General features: G+C 38.9%; 1 protein-coding gene across 5 annotated transcripts in view; it reads left to right on the top strand.

The window, feature by feature from the left end:
- ERG (ETS transcription factor ERG) overlaps nucleotides 1-23,112 on the top strand; it is a 218,366-nt gene that overhangs the window by 112,436 nt on the left and 82,818 nt on the right. Inside the window, exon 1 of one of the 5 annotated variants that reach the window (XM_006111789.4) lies at nucleotides 19,233-19,489. The exons of the other annotated variants lie outside the window; for them this stretch is intronic. Coding sequence (XP_006111851.1) covers nucleotides 19,472-19,489 — 18 coding nt within the window. The 5' untranslated portion in view covers nucleotides 19,233-19,471. Of the gene's footprint in view, nucleotides 1-19,232; nucleotides 19,490-23,112 lie in introns of those variants that run through there. 5 annotated transcript variants of the gene reach the window in all.

Below are 23,112 nucleotides of genomic sequence, written 5' to 3'. Positions count from 1 at the left end.
GGGCAGCACTATGTAATTCTGTCCTGCTTTGTTGCTCTCTGTTTCTTCCTTTTAATTCGTTTATGCTCTTCTCTAGGAGACCAAATCAAAGCTCATGATATCATCCACATGTTTTGTTAGTCTATAAAGTGCTACCAGACCAGTTTTTATTTTTTAAGTTTCTCCCTCTAATGTCATTCTCCCAGGTTTTTGTCAGGGACTTCTTCCATTTCTACTTCCTCTTCCTGCAATAAAGGCTTTTCAAAGGATTTTCTAGGAACTCTCCTTATATCATTTATCGTCCTCCATTTATCCTAATTTGAATTTTTTCACTTGTTTCTAAGTATCATTGTCAGTTTACTTCCCAGCTTTCATTTGTAGTTTCTGAAGCCTGAGTTCAGAAAATAGTTTAAGCACATGCTTAATTTTAAGCCTCAGTGAGACTTAAACATGTGATTAAATTTAAGCTAGGGATGTTAAATATTGGCTAACTGAATAGTTGATTAACCTCATGAATTCTTATTGATTAGTCGACTCTTCTATGGTCCCCAGGGACGGGGACGGCTGCCAGTGTGCTCCAGCCCCACTCCTGGGGACTCCCTTGCCACCCCACACTGCTGCCTCTCTACCAGAGGCAGCAGCGCAGGGTGGTAGGTGGGAGCGGGTCCACGAGGGGAGCCAGTTTAAAAACCAGCTCCCCTCATGGACTGGCTGCCTGCTTCCCTGCACTGCAGCAGCCCCTGTCCAGAGCTGGGGTCTGAGCTCCCAGACCTGGCACGAGCTGGAACTGAGCTGGGCTGCCTGCCCACCTGGCTCCTAATACACTTTAAATGCAGAGCTGCAGTGGGATTAGGTCCCAGACCTGGCGCAAGCCAGGACTGAACCATGTTGCTGGCCAGTCTGCTAAAAAAATGATTACCAGAGTTGGGGGAAATGTGTGTAGTCTATAGCATTAACCTCTAAACTTTTGCTTATCAGTTAATTGGTTAATCGACTATTACATCCCTAATTTAAGCACATTTATGTCCTAAATAACAATGCTTTCCTGAAACAGGGCCAGAATGCATTGTCTTGGAAATTGTCTTGTCTTTTGCATATATGATATAGTTTGTCCTCTGGAGTCTCTGTTCAGAGATGTTAGTCTGCTGAAAGCGCACTACTCAAGTTTATAAACTAACCACCACTTTTCCTTAAATTTAGTCTCCTTGATCTGCTTCTGCCTATGCTCAAGTGTATCATTCCAGCAGTTTTTAGCTTAGAAACACGGGAGTTATTCATTTTCTAATGCTGTACGAAAAATCATGAACACAGATTAGATGTTTCTTTAGAAGCTTGTTCATTTTCCAGAATGTGAAAGTTGGCAGATGAAAACTGAAACCTCTGAGAAGGTTGTTGAAACAAAAGAGACATTTACATAGGCAGCAAAGAATAACCCAAGCTGATCACTTTTGAAAGATAGCTACTTCAGCAAACCTCTGCTCGCTAGCACCATATAAACTCAAACAAGCACAGCAGAATCTCAGTGTTACAGACACCTCAGGAATGGAGATGGTTTGTAACTCTGAATAAAACATTATGGTTATTCTTTCAAAGTTTACAACTAAACATTGACTTAATACAGCTTTGAAACCTTACTATGCAGAAGAAGAATATGGCTTTCCCTTTATTTTTATATGTAACATGGTACTGTACTGTATATGTTTGTTGTTGTCGTTGCTTTGGTTCCTGCTGCTGCCTGATTGTATATATTCGATTCCAAATGAGATGTGTCATTGACTGATCAGTTTGTAACTCTGGCATTCGTAACTCTAATGTTCTATTGTATATCTAATTCATAAGGGTATGTGCCACATACTGAATGTTTTTACTGATGCATTCTAGATTTTCTTTGGAGATTTTCTATCCACGTACTGACTAGTTTTGACTAGTTAACCAAGATTGCTGCCCAAAACAAGATAGCTGCCTGTCATGCTTTAGTACTTGCATCTCTAATTAATGAGAGCTAAGTGGAGTGGAGTTTTATTTTAGATTTTTTCATAGGCCTGCTAATTATTTCTAATGTACCCAGATGTTTTCAGATTAAAAGATACTACTGCATATATACTTTACTCGTTTTATTTATTTTTCTGATAGTTCAAGCTGGAAAGCCTCACTTCTTGGCAGTTGATTAGAACCATTTAGCAAGATTTTTGACACTGTGGTTCTAAGTGAAATACTACATTCCAAATTCTTTTGTGCTGGGAAGAATTGGCAAACTGCACTGCCTAGCATGGATTATGCTTTTGATATTGATAGAAAAACAGCTGTGATTTGCAAATGGTTGACTTGAATGAAACTTGAGCAACTGTACTTTCTAGAGAAATACAATTATTTTTGTTGTTGTTATTATTATTATTATTATTGTTTATATTGCAATAACACCCAAAGGCCCCCAGAAACAATTTCACCCCGTTGTGCTATGCACTGTACTGATATAGGACAATATGGTCCTTGCAAGAGTTTATAATCTAAGGCCTTGATCCAGAAAAGCACATAAGCATGTGCCGTAGTGCCCTTCCTAAACAGTGGCATTTTCCTGAATCAGGGCCTGATTTGAAACAAGGAACAAAAAAGGGTCTGATCTAACTCCATTGGCATCAATAAGAGTTTTGCTATTGACTTGAATGGGAGCAGGAGAATGCTCCTAGTGAGTGTAACAAACCAACAGAAAGGACACAGGGAAGGAAGTATACATACCACTCAAATATTTTCCAAGAGATGTCTTTCATTTCAGTCCTAAATTTCCTTATGTTCCACTTCTAGTGTGCAAAATTATTCATCTCAGAAAGAAAGGATGATGATGGAGCTGAGGATACAGAAAATTTCAAGGAAGGACCATTGCAACACTTTAACTTCCCGTCCAGAATAACTTTGTTGTGCCTTGACTTCTGTTACTCATTGCATCTCACATTTTGGCTGTGTTAGGGTGAAAGCTATGGGAACAAGGGATAATGCTGCAAAAATAAAACCTATACAAAAATGCAGCTTGATCATGCAAATTCTTTTAACAAAAGAACCTCTGCTCCTGAATGCAACCTAACTAAGGTCTTATGTAGACAGGCTATGTGCAAAGAATTTGCAAGATTGTGCCCATAGATTTGCCCATGTAGAAAGCACTGGGCTCGAATATTAGCATATTGAATCAGAAGGCTGTCTTCTTAATGACTCACTGATTTTGATCTTAATTTTAGAAGATCCTAAGGACAGACAGAATAATGACAAACCATTACTATGTACCCTTATGAGACATGACATTGCCTAGCTGCCTACAGTTGTTACATTACTTATCATGAGCTTTCGTGGGCACAATCCGCTGAAGAAGTCGGTTGTGCCCACAAAAGCTCATGCTACCACCTACATGTTTTGTTAGTCTTTAAGGTGCTACTAGACTAATTGTTGTTTTTTAAGTTTTTTAAGGGCCTGCAGGTTTGAGCACATGGCTTGGTCCAGACCAACTCGGCTACCCCTCTGAAGCTTTTGAACATTACTTATGTTATTTGAATACTGAATATATGTAGATAATTGGTCTTTCAGGTCAGCATGTGTAAAAGACGGATATGGTATCATGAGCTTTCATCATCCTCGGATGAGCTGTATGATGAGAAAAGGGCAAAAAAGACCTTATCTCTTCACTCTGCTCATCTGAGAACATAACATAAGAACAGCCACACAAAGTCAGACCAAAAGTCCATTCAGCCTAGTATCCTGTCTTCCGACAGTGGCCAATACCAGATGCCCCAGAGGTAATGAACACAACAGGTAATCCTCATGTGATTCCTCTCCTGTTATCCAGACAAACAGAGGCTAGGGACCCCATTCCTGCCCATCCTGGCTAATAGCCATTAATGGACCTAACCTCCATGAACTTATCTAACTCTTTTTTGAACCCTGTTAAAGTCCTAGCCTTCACCACATTCTCTGAGAAGGAGTTCCACAGGGTGACTGTGTGCTATGTGAAGAAAAACTTTCATTAGTTTGTTTTAAACCTGCTACCTATTAATTTCATTTGGTGATCCCTAGTTCTTATGTTATGGGAACAAGTAAATAACTTTTCCTTATTCACTTTTTCCACATCAGTCATGATTTTATAGACCACCTTAATCTCCTCTTTTCTAAGATGAGAAGTCCACGTCTTTTTAATCTCTCTTCATATGGCACCCGTTCCAAACCCTAGTCATTTTTGTTGCCCTTCTCTGAACCTTTTCCAAGACCAATATATCTTTTTTAAGATGAGGGACCACTATCCAAGATGTGGGTATACAATGGTTTTATATAGAAGCAATAAGTTATTTTCTGCTTATTCTCTATCCCTTTTTAATGATTACTAACATTGTTTGCTTTTTTGACTGCCACTGCACTTTAAGTGGATGTTTTCAGAGAACTGTCCACAATGACTCCAAGATCTCTCTCTTAGTTGTAGCTAAATTAGTACCCATCATATTGTATTTACAGTTGGGATTATTCTTTCCACTGTGCATTACTTTACATTTACCAACATTAAATTTAATTTGCCATTTTGTTGCCCAATCACTTTGTTTTATGAAATCTTTTTAAAGCTCTTCACAGTCTACTTTGGTTTTGACTCTCTTGAGGAGTTTAGTATCATCTGAAAATGTTCCCACCTCACTGTTTACCCCTTTCTCCAGATCATCTATAAATAGATTGAATAGGATTGGTCCCAGTACGGACCCTTAGGGGACACCTCTAGTTACCTCTCTCCATTATGAAAAGTTTATCATTTATCACTACCCTTTGTTTCCTGCCTTTTAACCAGTTATCAATCCATGAGAGGACCTTTCTTCTTACCCCATGACAGCTTACTTTACTTAAGAGCCTTTGGTGAGGGACCTTGTCAAAGGCTTTCTGGAAATCGAAGTATACTATATCCACTGGATATTGTTTGTTGACCCCCTCAAAGAACTCTAGGAGATTAGTAAGGCATGACTTCCCTTTATAGAAACCATGTTAACTTTCTCCCAACAAATTATGTTCATCTATGTGTTTGACAATTTCATTCTTTACTATAGTTTCAACTAATTTGCCCAGTATTGCTGTTAAACTCACCAGTCTATAATTGCCAGAATCACCTTTAGAGCTCTTTTTAAATATTGGCATCAAATTAGCTATCTTCCAGTCATTAGGTACGGAAGCAGATTTAAAGGATAGATTGCAAACCAGTTAATAGTTTCGCAATTTCACATTTGAGTTCTTTCAGAACTCTTGGGTGAATGCCATTTGGTCCCGGTGACTTGTTACTGTTAAGTTTATCAGTTTGTTCCAAAACTTCCTCTAATGACACCTCAATCTGGGACAATTCCTCAGATTTGTCACCTAAAAATAATGGCTCAGGTTTGGCATCTCCACAACATCCTCAGCCGTGAAGACTGAAGCAAATAGTTTCTCTGCAATTACTTTATCATCTTTGATTGCTCTGTTAGCATCTTAATCATCCATGAGCCCCACTGGTTGTTTATGGGGCTTTAGGAAGTGGATTTTGCCCACAAAAGTTCATGATGCTAAATTTTATCTATCTATCTATCTATCTATCTATCTATCTATCTATCTATCTATCTATCTATCTATCTATCTATCTATCTATCTATCTATCTATCTATCTATCTCTCTGGGTATGTCTACACTACCCCGCTAGTTCGAACTAGCGGGGTAATGTAGGCATACCACAATTGCAAACGAAGCCCGGGATTTGAATTTCCCGGGCTTCATTTGCATAAGCGGGGCGCCGCCATTTTTAAATCCCCGCTCGTTCGAACCCCGTGCAGCGCGGCTACACGCGGCACGAACTAGGTAGTTCGAACTAGGCTTCCTAGTTCGAACTACCGTTACTCCTCGTGGAATGAACTGGGGAGGGGGAATGAAACTCCGGGGAGGCAGGGGAATGAAGGCGGGAGAGGGGAGGAGAGAAGGTGGGAGAGGGGAGGGGGAAACCTGGGAGGAGGTAGCTGGAAGGGGAAGCAAGGGGAAGAAGGGGGAGGGGAAGCTCGGGGCTCAGGGGTGGGGGGGTCTCATCAGGCCATATGTCTCCCAGCACAGCAGGTGCAGGGGCCTCGGCGTGCAGTCTGGACGCTTGAAAGTAGGAATAAGAGATCCTCCGGAAAAGAGCTTATTTTCTGGAGGATCATGTCCAGACTGGCGCTTTTCTCCGGCTTATCTACAAGCCGGAAAAAAGCGGCAGCCATGAAAATGCAAATCCCGCGGGGGATATTTAAATCCCCCGCGGATTTGCCTATTCCCAAGTGCTACATTAGCATCCCTATTATGGAATAGAGGTCAATGTAGACACAGCATCCCTATTACGGAATAGGGGCCAATGTAGACGTAGCCCCTGAGTGTGAATTGGGCATGTGGATTTAAGATGGGATGTTTCTACAGCTGTTTGAAGGTCTGGCTGTTTTTGTGTTGTGTATTTTTGGTAATAAATTCTTTAAAGCAGCAAGCATTTGAAATTGGCGGGATGAATATTATGGATGAAGACATAATACATTTCCAGTGACTACAGTAAACTTCCGATAATTCGGCACCTTTAGGACCCAGGGGGTGCTGGATTATCAAATATGCTGGACTATCAGAAGGGGGGGCTATGAGGGGTCTGGGGTGAGGTGGGGGGATGCCACATCAGACCCCCTCATAGCCCCCCTTTCCGATAGTCTGGCTCTGCCCCAGGCATCCCCGATTCAGCCGCTGCTGGTCAGTTTCAGCAGCAGCTGAATTGGGGACGCCTGGGGCAGAGCAGCTGGGGTGCTGTTGGGTTCGTCCGGTAGTGCCACTCTCGCGCTGCGAGACCAACCCGGGAGCACCTCAGCTGCTCTTGGGGATGCCTGGGAGAGAGCAGCTGGGGTGCTGCCGGGTTGGTCCCGTAGTGCCGCTCCTCGGCACTGCGGGACCAACCCGGCAGCACCCCAGCTTCTCTGCCCTAGGCGCCCCTATTCAGCCGCTGCTGAAACTGACCAGCAGCTGATTCCGGGAAGCCCGGTGCAGAGCAGCTGGGGTGCTGCCACATTGGTCCCGTAGCTCCGCTCCTCGGCACTGCGGGACCAACCCGGCAGCACCCCATCTGCTCTGCCCCAGGCGTCCCCGAGTCAGCCGCTGCTGTCCCAGGTGTCCCCAAGAGCAGCTGGGGTGCTGCCGAGTTGGTCCCGCAGCCCCGAGGGGCGGCGCTACGGGACCAACATGGCAGCACCCCAGCTGCTCTGCCCCCGGATTCTGCAATTCAGCTTCTGGTCAATTTCAGCAGCGGCTGAGTTGGGAAAGTCGGACGCAGAGCAGCGCCAATTGTCCGGCTGCCCCAGCACTTCCGGGTTCCTGATGGTGCTGGACCATCAGGAGTGCTGGTGCATTGGGTGCCGGACTATTGGAGTTTTACCGTACTAAGACAAAGATGAATATTCTGTGTCATTATCTTGTAATGTACTGAGATTATTGCTAGTAACTCAGCTAAGGTTAGAAAGGCATCACTACCAAATATACACAAAACTGGACTGGAAGAGGGGCTCGTGTGTTTTTCAGCAAACCTGGTCAGTAACGTCACATACAAATCCTTTATGCCTTAATTGTGGAGAAATGTATAGCAAATTTCAAAACATTAACTTTTTCTACCCTGATTCCATTTTTTTAAAAGATGATATGGAGACTGTATTAAAGTTTCTCCTCTGTGTTGTCTTTCTCTTTTTAACTTTGGGAAAATATATCACTGCTTTCCAAATCAGCCAGGAAAGTCCAGATTTTCAGAAGCTTGCTACCAGCTTTGCACTAGCTTTGACCACTTGGAAATCTAAAAACAACAATAACAACAACAAAACAAAATAAAGCAAACAAGAAAATAAAAGGACTTAGATAACCTATGTTGAGAGGGCAAACCATTGTCTTCAATGATTTGTTCCTCCAAATTGCAGTTGCATGAATGGAGGATCAGATGCGGTTTGGGTGAAAATGTGGCACTAACTTGTTTTAAACAACTGAGACCTCATTAATATGCAAAGCTGTATTCATATGATTAACATTGCACATGGTGAGCACTGCAGCTGCAGCAACTATGGAAAGGCACTTCTCACCTGGCCCCAAGGTGCATTGGTGAGAGAGAGCTGAGAGCCCTTTAAATGGCTGCAGGAGTGCCGCACAGTGTGCTCTGGGCAGCCAAGAGGCCTGAGGAAGCTGGGACAGCTCTGAGGGCTGAGCCCACGGAAGCTGTCAGCCTTCTCCCCCTCCCGCCCGCATACACATATATTCTAAAGCTCCAACATATGGGAGTTTATTTAGAATGGAGTCAGTGCTTTCATTTCCAAAGAGCTTAGTGAATAATTTGAAGCATATTACTTATTCCTGCTCCTAAAGTATCCATAAGCAAATTGCAAATTCCACAAACTTTTTGTGTGTGACTCAACCAATGTATTTTGCAATGCTGTATGAATAGCTCATGAATCATGAATAGTTATAGTTTAGTTCAATATTTAATGTTCAAAATTTGAGATGCCAATCATTAGTATTGATTAGTCGATCATAAGTGACATGGTGGGACGGGGGCTTTGAATCTCTCCCAATGGAAGGGACAGCACAATATGCTAGGCAACAGTAGTAGAGAAACAGTATTAGAGAAATTTAAGAAATTGTGAATCTTTTTGTTTGTGGGCCACACAAATCTGGCCTGAGGCATCTTTCCTAGAAGAATTAAGCTACTGTCACATTTATTGGCTGGATGCAGAGTTTCAATTTACTTTTTTTTTATCACATTACCATAGTAAAATTGTGCAAAGGCTATCCTGCCTTCCTGTTTCCATGTTTAAAAAAAATCCAGTTAATTGTATCAGTGTAGTTTAGATAGTAAGTAAATATGTTCCTAATTGGAATGCACTCATTTTGCGGTTATGAGATATGTGAAGAGGTTCTACTTTTACCGTATGCGACATGTGTTTAGTGTTTGGAAATACAGGGACGTGAATGGTTCCCCATGGAGCTAAAATTTGTACATTATGATTTTGACCAGAAAAATGTGCACTTTTAAGGGAGTTGAGTAAATGTATCATCATCCCATCACCTTTTTTTTAGCTGTAAGTCCCATACACAGCCACTGAAGGCTACCACAGATGTATTTTGTGAGGAAAGAGTACACACATTTTTTCTTAGCATATGATATAGTCACATGACATAACACGACATAAAATCATGCCAACATTGTTTACATGTACCTATGGCTTCTGTTATTTCTGTGTCTCTTTCTTACCACTCAAAAGCTTTTCTCTTTGAAGACAGTTGTGTGAATTGAAAGACTCATCAGAGGTTGGAATATTGTTTTCATCCCCCTGATTAATCCACCCACTTTTGGTTTAAATCTGATCAGCTTTGGGTACAAAGTTAATAGCAATGGATGTAAATGCCCTTGAGAGAGAGAGAGTGAGTGTGTGTGTGTGTCTAGGTGGTCAAAGGGTGGCAGTTTTGAGTTATTAAGAATGATTTGGATTAGCCCCAGTCTCTGTGGGTCATTAGGTTCCAAACAGATATTTCACATCTGTTTCTTGTTCACAGTCACTAACAAAGAAGCACAATATGTACACAGTCACAATTTTAGATGCATGTCTGGTCCTTGAAGGAACTGAGCTAGCTACTAAAAAAAGTATAGCCATACCTCATATTCAAATTTACAGATTAGGAAAAAGCCCAGAGGTGAAAGGTCATTTAAAACAGTTGAAAGCATTTTCTAGGGATTTCCTGATTGGGGAGGAAAAAAAAGAGTCTACGAAGTGTGCCATAAAAGCCAGAGTAATACGTGAGACAGTTTAATGGGTTCCATTCTTGATGAAAATCTTGAAACAGCTTCACTAATATGGTATCGAAATCCAATATGCCCAGCATATTATCTGTGTGAAATGGCTTATTATCTAGGATGAAAAGGCTTCAAGGGCAGTTCTGAATATTAAAATGTTCAAACTGTGTGGGGTATATATTTGAATTGAAAAAAAAATCAAACTAATTATTTTTTTAAAATTGTGAAAACAGTGACACAAATCATTACCTTTGACTCTCTTTTATTTTTAAATTCTTGCACAAAATTTGTTTTTTAAATCTATGGTAAGATTGTTACACATAACAGTGTAAAGTTCACATCTAACATAATTCTAATTGCTTTCACTTCTAATTTGTCTTTCAACCAAGGATCTGAAAGCATTTAACTATGTAAATCTCACCAGACTACTTTGAGATAGGGAGATATAATTGTGTATGAAACTATAACTGAGAAGTCTCCTTGAAAGAGTGGATTTTAAGAAAGGATCCAAAGGAGGAGAGGGCAGAGGTATGGCACGTAAGGTGAGGATGGCATTTTCTTGTACGCGGTTAGCAGGAAAAAAGGCACATGGACGAACATAGGAGAAGGATGTGAAGCAGTCAACTGAGCAAGCTGGACTTAGGGGAGCATGACAGTGGGTAAGGACAGAAAAGCTGAAAGTTGTAACTAGCATTGAAGGCAAAATCAAGAAGCTCGAAAATGATTCTATGATGAGAAGAAATGTGCTTCTAGTAAAACAATTTTTGTGTGCAATCACTGATGTTAGATAGACTTCCTATAATTGTGTGGCAAACAATGCAAGTAGCCTGAAACAAACCAAAGCATTTCTTTTAGAGAGGCACTGAGCACCATCTAGTGACAATTAGTATAAGAAAGAAAAATACAAACCAGAACTCACATCCAGCTCACATTCAGCTCAGAGTAATCTAATTGACACAAACAAGTAGTATGGACTACATAGTGCCTGGATTGAATGCCGTCCCAATACTGTACTGCATGTTCCTTTTTAATAAGGCTGTCATTTGGTATTATAAACAAAAATCTCTGTATTTGTGGAGACAATGTCAAAAAGAGACTGATGAGTCTCCCTCCCCCCCCGCACTGATGACGCAGTATATTAGAAATTGAAAGTTTTTATGGAAAATGTAGACATAGAGCTACATTGTATCTGAAGTTGCATGGATCCAGCAGCTGGAATCACATGAGCAGGGTAATGGAGAGACAATTTCCATTCTGAACTCCAGATTGAAGAAGCAAGCAGGGAAGCCTTACAATTCTGGCCCTGGTTTGGGAAGGTGGATTATTTTCCCATGCACCCCCCACTCAGGCTATGTCCAGACTGCAGACTTCTTTTGGAAGAGAGCATCTACACAGCAAAAAACTCATCGAAAAAGCAATCTGCTTTTTTGAAAGATACCATCCACATTGAGTGGATGCTATCTCGCATTTAAGTTGTGATTAGTATGGACAGAGTGGCCACTAGGGTACCTGTGCTTTTTTCCTGGAGGCCTCTTCTTTTGAAAAAAACCCCTCTTCTCCAGCCACACATGCCTTTTTCTAAAAGAGTTATTTCGGAAAAAGGCTTCTTCCTCATAGAAAGAGGTTTACTGCTGTCGGAAAAAGCCCTGCGTTCTTTCAACTTTCTGTCGAAAGAACACAATTGCAGTGTGAACGTAAGTGTAGTTTTTCCAGAAAAATGGCGTTTTTTCCAGAAATATTCTGCAGTGTAGATATACCATTTGTGTGAGCTTTATTTGTATGAGGGGATGTATTTCATCTCCTGTCCACAGATTTACTGTTGTTGTTTTTTTCTGAATCCAAGGAAAACAACGAGTTAAAGAGAAGAAGTCCAAGTGGAGAGTTTCTTGAAAACTTGATCAGAATACAGTTTTCCCCCACACACCCTATTGGGCTAGCTTGACCAAACTGTACAAAAAGCTCAATGCTACATTTAAACAGAATATTGTGCTTCTTTAAATAACAACTCTAAAAAATATTTAAGTAAGTGGCACTACTGCAGGAAGCTATGATGGAATGACCAGATGTGTTGTTCATTGGATCAGAAAAAAAAACCCCAAACACCCCTTCCTTTTATTAAAATCTACATCTAAAAATAATACAATAAAAACTGTTTTTATTTTTTCTAGTTATTCTGTATGCTGTCTGGTATTACTTCAGATATATTTATTACACGTGATAACTGTTATTTTTGGTGGGAAGAATGCTTTTTTGCATCCAGATAATTTTGCTTGATATATTCCAAGAGATTGCAGTCTTCACAAGTAGAATTATTCCTCTTTTTGGACTGAGCCAAGTCATTCATAAGTGTTTAGCGAGAGCATTACTGGAAAATATTTATATTTAAAGGCATACTGCCCACTTCAGAAAACATATGCTGCAAGCAAATAAATTAATTTACTTATGATACTAACAATGCCTTAGAGTATTGAAAAGGAAAGAATTTTAAGAATGTGATTTTGCCTGCTGCTATTCACTTTTTTTACTTTTAGTATTTCTGACTGTTTGGACAATGAACTCTGATGAGATAAGTAACTTTTACCTATAGAGTTATAGAATTTAACTTCGAGACAGTTGACAGCAAGTGCGGGAACTCTTTTGCCTTTATAGAGCTTCACTGAAATTTCCAAGGCTCTGCTAGAGTGACCAGATGTCCTTATTTTATTGGAGAGACCCCAATATTCTGAGTCTTTTCTTATATAGGCCCCTACTCCCCATCCCCTGTTTTCATACGTTCTATATGATCATGCTAAGCTCTGTCGAGGCATAATTAATCAGCCTTCAGCCAACTGCATGACTGGGGCCTTAATTTCTTGGATCCTTATCCAGTGCCAACTGAAGTCAGTGAAAAAATTCTTGTTAACTTAAGTGGTATCATTTCAGGCCCTTTGTGATAGGCTTCATTTCAAATAGTGCACAGGAATTATTATATTATTTAAAACAACTATTTAATTTTTTTAAAATTGTAGAATCATTTTTGTTAGCCTTATATTTTATAAAAGTTTGTTTTTACAAAAATTAAATTTTGGATGAAATTGAACTTCATTCAGAATGTCCTTTCATTTAATTACGAATTTAAACCAAAATTTAAGGTAACAATAAATTACTTAGCATCATGCCCATGTGCAATAGATGGTAGAAAAGATTTTGCTACTGTTGATGTTTCAAAACTATCCATATCAAGATTGATTTGCATATATAAAGAAATTCTCAAATTAGCTGATAGAGGATTCTTAACTGAGTGCTGATATATGTTTCTAGTACGGAGATTTGTGAGCACTTAAACCCCACCAGACACCAGTCAGCATTCATGGAAATCATATATCACCTTGTGCAAATTCTAATCCTTTGATACACGAGACTACAGAATCATTACATAGACTCTGTCTATATTTTTATGATGAAATATGTCTCTGCTGTCTGACTAAATTCTTAGATAAGCATAATTTACAGGGCAGATGCCTGTTATTTTAAAAACAGATAATAATTAGAACTGAGTCAAGTATGGGAATTCCATTTTGTGGAGAATTTTGAGATTTCAAAATTTTGTTTTAGTTATGATTTGGAATGAAAACCAACATTTCAAATTTTTTCATGAAAGAAATTTCTAAAAACAATCAATGTTGGATCAATTAAATATTAATAATCAAAATATATCATCTCAAGTGTGATTTTTATACATAGTTCATATTTTTTTAAAATTTCTATGCAAAAATTGTTTTTTGTTTCCTTGTTTTTGAAAAATTTCATTCTGAAAATGTCAAAACTTCCTGTTTCGACATTGATAGAATTTCCTTCCCTCCTTTTTTTCTTCATAAAAATATGGTGCTATTGATGTGATTTCATGAGCATTTCTATTTCAATATAATTGCATTTTGTAATGGAAAACAGTTTCACAGAAGTTTTTCCAACTAGATCTAGTACTAATTTTCAAGAAGCTGATCTGTATTATTTGCATAGGCAAAACACATAGGAATTCAGTAGAAATTTTGCCTGTGTTAAAAGCTTGATATCAGGCCCTAAATAGTATAATTCCGCTTCAAAACTGTATGCAGCACTTCATCCATATAGTTAAGAAATAGGGAATTGCATGAATTTATAGTCTAATACCTTTCATAAAACACTGGGCCACTGCCAGGCCTAGCAGGATCTGAAACAAGATAGTCTATAAGGGTATGTCTACACAGTGGAGATATTTTGGGATACCAAGGTATCCCGAAATAGCTACTCCGTGTCTTAGAAACACACTGGTTATTTCAAAATATTTTTCAAAATAACGGACACACTATTTCGTTATCCCTGTAAATCTCGTTGCACGAGGGTTAAGGGATGGTTCGAAATAGCACATTATTTCAAAATTTGGTGCTGCATAGACAACGCTATATTTCAAAATAGCCTATTACAAAATATACTTGAAATAAGCTATGCAATTTGCGCAAATTGTGTATCTTATTTCAAGTTTAGAGTGCTGCGTAGACACTGGTTAAATGTTAAATGTTGTGACAGTAACTTTAACAAGACAAATTGCGGATCTACTTAAAACGTGTCATTTCATGTTAAAATATATATTTCCCACATTCTAACATTCTCATATTCATGATTTATAGAATACAGAATCTAAAAAAATCCTAGCTATAGCATGAAAATCAGTCAGCTTCGGAATGTTTTAACAGTACACTTAATTCAGCTGCCTAGATGTGTTTTTAAAAATATATGCAGTCCATGTTATGGGACATGTAGAATATTAAACATTTTTCTCTTTGGGAAATTTTGTTTCCCTTTTTAAATCTCAGACTTCCAAGTAACTTTGCATCATCAAATCTCTGGGTCTGTGTTAGGGTTGCCAGATGGTTTTAACAAAAATACCGAACACATTTGACATTACATCACAATCTACATTACATCTTATTTAGAAAATACTGGACATTTGTATTTTCTCGTTTATATTTTCTCAGTTTGTTTCCTGAACACAAAGCTCAAATACTGGACTGTCCGGTACAAAACCGGACACGTGGCAACCCTAGCCTGTGTAAAACCCAACTGGAGTAACTTGCAAGGCCTGGAGTAACTTGCAAGGTCAGGTCTTTGCAAGTCAGATTTCTGAGTCCCCTTAATAAACAAGAAGATTAAGTTTAGAAAAGATAGCAGCACTGCTCATTCGCTAAGATCCTGACTCAGCTGAAAATCTATGTAAATGCTCGTGTCTATCACTATTCAGGAAAGCACTTGTGTACGTCCTTAATTTTTAGCATATCCGTTGAGTCAGGGCTCATGAGAGACTTTACTGGGCTCCAGGGAGAGTTGGCTCCAGCCCCCCAGAAGGGGCTGGGCCTTGGGCAGAAGGGGCTAGCCTCCCCCAGCCAGCTCATCAATACTACCAGGGCCACAGGGCGTGAGCTGCTGGGAGCTCTGGGGGCAATTTAAAGGGCCAAGGTCTTGGAGGCTGCTGCTGCCGAGTTAGTGGCAGGTAGGAGCTCCAAGCCCTTTTAAATGGTTAGGTCCTGGGGCAGCTACCCCCTTTGCCCCACCTGTCAGCGGCTCTGCATTGAAAGTCAAGGGACTTAAGCATGGGCTTAAAGTTAAACTTGTGCTTTTCTGCACTGGGGTTTATAGATGGAGTTTTGAAAGTGAATGAAAACTTGAACAGAAAAACACCAAGGCAAGACAGGGAGATAAGCTTAAGAGAGAAATACGAAGTTATAATGGGGATTGTTTGCTGGTCCTAGCAGTCTTTCCTGTCTAGCACTTTCTTGTGTTTTTATCTTATTTATTGACAAAAGTAGCCGTTTAAAATATCTTTGAACCATTCTTGAAAATAATAAGTAATGTAACAAATTATTTTCTATCTATTTGATCTTAACAATTTCAGGAAAAAACAAAATAATAAAAAATATTTGTATTGTTTTTCTTTTGTAATGGCTGTGATTTGTTGGGCCAGTGTTTTCCCATTTGTACAATACCAATGCCCAACCCTGCAATCAAATCCATGTAAGCAAATCCCTGTGCCCCTGAGGAGCACTAATGATGTCAAGGACTATGCATAGGCTCAGGTTCTGCCTGTGCTTAATGAACTTGGAAATTCATTTATGAAGGTTTAAATCTGCAAAATATTTAACATCCTATGGATTCTATAAGAAATGTTACATAATAGTAGAACTTGGTAAGATCTTATCTGTTGTCCACTGACATCAACTGAAGTCACCAGGAGGTTTGGTGAATGTAGGCTGGAGAGGGATTATAACTGATGCATGCTTTTAAATGGGTGTGTAGGAACTTCTGGAGTCTTTTTGCATGTTGGTGAACTGGAATTGATATTTCAAACTGCATAATAATTTTGAGCACAAATATAAACTTAAGTTATGGAGTGGAAGTCACCCAGCATAAACATTGTACAATGCTTTGAAAATTTCAACAAAAAGGTCTAATCTTTTGACTGTCTTGCTCATTGTTTGGAGATGAAAAGGGAGGAAACCAACATCTCCCTGAAGTACAGTTACTGTAAACTGCTTTCTTTTCTTACTGTTCATACTTCAAATGAGAAAGTAACCACTATTTACTGACTTTGCACTGGCACAATAATGAAATTTAATTGATACCAATTGTAAAAAAATACCATAAATTCCAATTGGACTATATATACATTACCATAGGCAGACAGTAAATTATCTTATTGCAATGCTAACGCTGAACTATTCCAAAGTTGTGAGTAGGTATGCTGTACTAACATTAAATCATCCCCTCATTCTTTGTCCCATTTACCTGTTTGTTGGCTTCACCTTTCTACAATAGGAGCTCTTTTGTAGCTTTCTTTAAAGCAAAACATAGTGTCTAGCAGAGGAGAAGTCTGTGAATGAATAATCAAAGGCAGGTAGGAAATGCTGGAAGGAATATGGGGCTCGGTATGAATCCCCTAGAGTGAAACACAGAATCATAACTAAATCTATGGGCAGAATTTATCCCTGTGCTGGTGCAAAGCCCAAATCAGGGAGGAAGGGTAATGAAGGTTTGGTCAACCTCTAAGCCTTGTTAGGGCAGCCTTGAGGCTTTTCAGGGAGCCAGGGATTAGTTAGGGTACAAGGCCACCCTGTAAACACTCCTTCCTACTCACCAGAACACATACCATCTTCCCACAGTGTGACCTGGAACAAATCCTGAACCATGAATTGTGCCCTATTTTTTTTTACTTCCCAAGTGCTGTGTTGTGAAAAATTTACACTAATTACAAAAGGGGGAGTACTACACAAATGTTATCCATTGCACAATGGAGCTTTGCTTTCCCTTTGCTTCAGAAATAATAGAGTAGAGGGGCAGTGAGAGAGGATGAGCTTGTAGGCACTGGCTATTTCTAGAATCCTGCATGGATACACAATTTATATCCGCAGCCACATCCATATCCTCAAAAATGAGCCGTGGATATCTGCAGATGCAGTTATAGCCACAGATTTGCAGGGGTCTAGATAAAAAATTTGCATCTGCATCCACAGCCGTATCACATCCATATTTACAGATGCAGATACCCACGTCTATCAAGTGGACAGCCGCGGATTTGCAGGACTCAAGCTAGTTTGGTTTTTAAGTGTGAACCCACTAAGAGGCCTCCAACTTATTTTCCTGCAAACACTTTATTATTATTATTTATGTTTAATTTTGCTTGCACATAAAGGCCCCCAAAACAGCTCTGTGCCCCATTATGTGAGGCACTGTGTGTTCAGGTGGCAAAAAAGACCACGTACAGTTCCTCTTATGTCATGGGACCCTGGGACCCATGGGGCCATGCAATTACCTATTGCAAGACTGGGGCTACTCTTCGCTAACATCCTTATATCTTGTTTCATCAAGTTTTTGTTTCAAACTTAAAATGGCCATTTGGGAAATCTATGCAGTCCTTTAAAATATGCCTTATGGACTAAATCCTGCTCCCAGCACCACTCAGCCCTGGTAACCGGGTTCTCCAGTGGAGAGGTGTTAGGTATGTAGGGAGGAGGAATCCTGTCTTCTGCTTAAAGAGTGGTTGTGAGGCTGCAGTGGCTCCCATGGCCTCTTTGCTCACTTTCCACAAGTGGGTAATGACTGTGGATTAGTGAGGTCACACAGCCACCAGCCTGCTCCCGTAACAAATGCAGTCAAGCCTACAGAGTTGTGTCCCATAGAATGTAGCTGGTAAAAACTCCCACCTTATCTCTGAGAATCCAATTCCTCCTTGCACAAAAGTTTTGCTGCTTCCATGCCTTTGCTATAATGCCCACAGTATTGGGGCCAAACATATCTTCTGTTAAGTGAAAGGGAAAATCTGTTTTCTAGTTACACTCCCCCCACCATGTCATTAACAGAGAGGAAACTGACAGAATGATAGTCCCTGAAACAATTTCCACTTTTACTTTCAAAAAATGCCCATAGTTCAGTATTGTCATTGCAAGCATTCAAGAAAACATGAGTTAGGACTCCCAAACACCATGAGATTGGCTTAAAACCCCCTGAGTTTAAAAATAATCAAAGTTGGGTGCTTATTATTTTTCTTTTTGAACCTTTAGGAGTTTTAAGGCTTGTTTCCTAAACCATTGAAGGCTGCAAGCTTATTTTTGTTGGGATTATTTTGAGGGGGAAAGAAAGGAAGAGAGTTGTTTTATGAAAGTTGCAAATTGCACATCATCTCCTGCCTCCACAAGGTGGGGCTTTAACAAAAACATCAACTATTGTGAGACAATAAAAACACAAGAGCTGGGAACAGTGAGTGTTTGTGTACATGCTTCTTAACTTAATCTACAGTGTGTAACCTTTCCATCGTCCCCCAACTCATAACAAAATAAATAATATTGCCAGCAGTTCAGCACTCATGAGCTACCCTTTGGAGTCAGAGATTGTCTTTTGCTAGGTGTTTGTACAGCACCTAGCACAAAGGGGTTCTGGGCTATGCGAAGGATTCCTAACCACTATGGTAATAAAAATAATTATAATTAATAACAAAGCCACATCATGCACACACTCAGTTCAGAGGAGGGAATAAATTATAGGCTCCCATTCATTTGCTTTGGAGCTAAAAAAAACTCACCACAGTAGACCAGACAAAATATAAATTATCAGTACCTCAGGTTGCTAGGCATGAGATCAAGGCACATATTCAGACATGATGTAAATAGATTCAACTTCCCTGATGTCAGTGGAGTTGCACCCGATTACACCGAGTCTGACTTTCACCCTGAATTGGTAAATCCCCAGGGGATAGCCTATCTGAAACCCTGACAAATTTGGCCCATTTCTTCTGACATCTGCATCCTGCTTCAGAGTGGCATGTCACACTTACTGCACATCAGATCACACCTGCCTAAGCTGTCATAGGCAATTGGCCTTTTTTTTTTTTTTTTTTTTTTTTTTTGTTAAAAAAATCTGGTAGCCGCATATCATCAAGAAAAACAACATTGTTTTTAGGACCTCTTATCTCTTCGCTCCCAAATATCCTGTTTCTTCGAACTGCAGTAGCCAGGACCAATAGAAACCTCTTCCTGCCATTGGCTGACTTCATTTCCCAGAGTTAGCACAATCTCATCCGCTCTAAACAACCTCATCAAAACTTCTTTCTGGTCAGAGCGAAGCAATAATTATTATTAACAATTATTAGCGATCAATAATCTTAATCCTATTATGGCAAGCACTATTAAGGTAAGGAAGGGGTACATTTTTATTGGATCTTTTTGCAATAATATATTCTTTGGTTTCCTTTATCAACACAGATAAGTTAGACTTGGGCAACACCCCCACTGCCACAATAGAGGACAACAAGATTTCCTTTGTACTGCCTAGTAAATTTCCTTTTTCCTACTCCAACCATCCGCAAGGCTTAAAAACTTCAAACTCAGAAAAAAATTGGGTTTTTTAAAATCACTGTTCAGTGCTGTGGATTGCATATGCAAAGCTCTTTTATGAGAGCTTCAAATTTTCTTGTTAGGTATCATTTCTGACAACTTGGATGGGTATTTGGATTGCCATGGGGATAGGTTGTTCACTGAAAGAAAGAAAAAAGAGTTCCTCAGAATGCTAAACCTTTGGATACTTTTAAATGCTTCCCGAATTGACAGGGACACGAACATTTGCAAAATGGAAATGAAGAGACATCAGCTTTTGTTTTTTTTGTCATGCAGATGTTACAGATTTGTTTTTGTGGAAACTCTATGCCGATATTCGGGATTTTTCTTAAATGTTGTTTCAATGGTGGTGGCATTCTTCTTGGTGTGTCTTTTTGTCTTTATTTTTTGGACAATAAAAATCTCTCATTGGTTCATAACTAACTTTTATGAGTAAGCTTTATTTTATCAGCTGTTTAAAAGATTGCTTTGTTGAGTTTTGCAGGTTTCTTTGCTCAGATAGCTGAATAAATTGATCTATTTCTTGCTGTATTATGTTGCAATAGATAGCAGTTACAGATATAGCAATAGCTATGATTAATTGCAGAAGAAAGCTAACTGTAGCTGAATGCCTGGCGATAATGAAACCAGTGCAAAACTACACATACAATAAGGACTCTGTGACAGTTTTGGAGGTTTTTCAGATACAGGATCGAGATATTTAATCATTTTGAGGTATTATGAACTGTTATACTTTTCCAATTATGATGCATGTATAGTAAATGATATAGAACAGCCGCAGTGCTAGGCCACTAACTAATTGAAGATGAAGTTTGATTCCTGAATAATTTTTGCTTTGTTGTTTGAATTCGTTAGGTGTTTTATTCTCTTTTTGTTAAAAATCTGAATTGAATTTGAATTGTGTGTATGTATACGTATGTATATATTTATAAACCAGTTCGTTTTTATCATTTGTTATCAGGGATGTTTTCAAGAGCCTACCTACAGAGTACCAAATCTGAATTTACTTTGCATGGTGGGCCAACATATGTCATATGCTGAGTAACCTCTTCAACAGCTGGGCTCCTGTTGATTACAATGGCAGTTTACAGGCACTCAGCACCTGGCAGGAGGCATTCAGCACTTTACAGGATCAGACTCTATATGAAAATTTTGAGGTTCATAAAGTCAGTGTGTTTGCTGCTAAGACAGAGTGCTGTGTATTAATTTAGTAGTGGTGATTTGACATTTATAAGCACAACAGTCTCCCTGATGTGAGTGAGAAATTCTGCTTAAAAATGTAAGGCATAATATGCCTGCGTGCAGTATAAGGGTTATTGGGTTTTGGTTTTTTGGGTTATTTAGTTTATTTATAGCTACAGCAAGGTTAATAACTATTATAACAATATTGTATTTTTATTATACTACTCCCTTCCAGCACTGTGATATGAACAACTAGCTGAATTTTACATGGCAGTTCCTTAAATTCAAGCTTCAGTAGAGATAGCAAAGGTCTCCAACGTTAAATAATTAGATTTTGCCTAAGTGATTTTGTCACCTCTTTTGGGGCAAATTCCTACAGTGGAATTTTGCCTGATTAAGATCTGTAGGATTTTGGCCTCAGTCCGCTGGAAAGGCCTTGGTTTTGATGCCATGGCCATGACATGTACAATGTAAATTAACTAGGGAAAATTATAAAAGTTTTAGACTCTAAACTAAGGAAGCATATTTAACATGAAGATCATTTTGTGGTCCCAAGAGGTTCAACTCTTGTTCTAGATAGAGCAAATGGAGTAAGTATTTGACAAAGGGAGTGAGCAGAAATAAATAATTCTTTCTATAGGCTTAACATGTAAAAAGCAACTGTATAGTTTTTCATTTTTTTGCCATTTCAAAATAACAAACCAGCTCCACATGTGGTATAAATCAGTGTACTGGGCTACATTGATTAACACAGTGAAGGATCTGAGCCAAAGATTGAAAGCCTTCTAAATAGTCCAAATTGGATCTTTGCACGTGGCTTTTAGTAATTTCTGTGGGAACCTTGCACATTAATCAAAGGTGAGAATTTTTCAGGGAATATTTGTTTTCATTTATAATTGAATAGAAATTGTTATAGATTTATACACACAGAGAGAGATGGACTTTCACCGTTCTTTAAAATGCCTAAGGTCCCAATCCTGCAATCATTTAACACACATAACTGTATGTACAGGAGTAGTCCAATCTACTTTATTGGTACTTACTGGTATATTTAAACGTAACTATCCATGTGAGTGTTTTCAAGATCAGGGGCTATGTGATGAACGTTGTATCTCCAGTAAATAACTAATAAATGTCTGTACTCATGAATTCTAACTTTCTGCTAGATCATAATAACTCTTCCTCCATAATATGGGAACCAGAACATCTTGAGATGAGCGGTCAAACTAACTGGCAAAGCTCAGTAGAGTCATAAGCTTTTCGCTAGCAAGGCTTGAGCAATGGTAGGTAGGCATCTTTCATGAATGGCTTCTTCTAGTGTTCGATGAAGCTGCATAACCTTTCCCCCGCACTTTTGAATAAATTATCCTAGTGACATTTATACTTTAGGCATAACCATACTGTATCAAACCAGTGGTCCATAGAGTCCAGTTTTGTGTCTCCAAACACTGGTCAATATCAGCTGTTTTCGAGTAAAGTGTGGGAAACCCAATAATGGCAAAGTATAGAATAGTCTGCCTTCAGAGGAAGTTTCTTCCTAGACCCCATAATTTAGTAGTTAATTTAAACCCTAAAGCATGAAGGATTATATTTATAATTTATTTATTCATGTTATCCATCTAGCTGTAGATGTTCACATTATTCATGTAAAAGGCTATATCTTTTTTGGTATCTGAAGGATAAAATGCTCCTTCAGGCAAAGAAGGCCTCCTGACAACAGGGTTATCAAGTACTAGTAAGCAGTGTTTTCTTTTAGTGCAAATTGCAACCTGAAGGTATCTGCAGTGGATGCAGAACACTATGTACAGAAAATAAATACAGTACCATTAATTATAGCCTTCTCATCAACTTAAAAAAATCCAAAAGCATCTATTTTTCTTTTCAGAATTACATTAAAATAATTATCTAAATATGCTTAATCTTGAACTTTTTTTCTAACACCTTGAAGTGATGGAAGGAATGTAAAATGCAAAAATGCCTATTTTCACCTGGAATTTTACTTCCACATTCTACAGCAGCCCTGTTATTTTGTTTTCTTTGCCTGCCAGTGCAATTACAGTTAATTTTAATAAGAAAAAAGCTATTGAGCAGTTAATAATCTACATTTTATAATGGACCATCAATTAAACATGTAGACAATTCTCTAAACCTTATTTCCTCTAAATATATAGAAAGTCTCCTTTTTATAACTAATTTCCTTTGTGTGGTTAACTTGTAAACTATGGTTTGTGAGATAAT

Source organism: Pelodiscus sinensis, chromosome 1 (assembly GCF_049634645.1).
Source record: "Pelodiscus sinensis isolate JC-2024 chromosome 1, ASM4963464v1, whole genome shotgun sequence".
NCBI classification, from domain to species: domain Eukaryota; kingdom Metazoa; phylum Chordata; order Testudines; family Trionychidae; genus Pelodiscus; species Pelodiscus sinensis.
The sequence above is the reverse complement of the archived record's forward strand: the minus strand, read 5'-3'. Positions and strand labels throughout refer to the sequence as shown.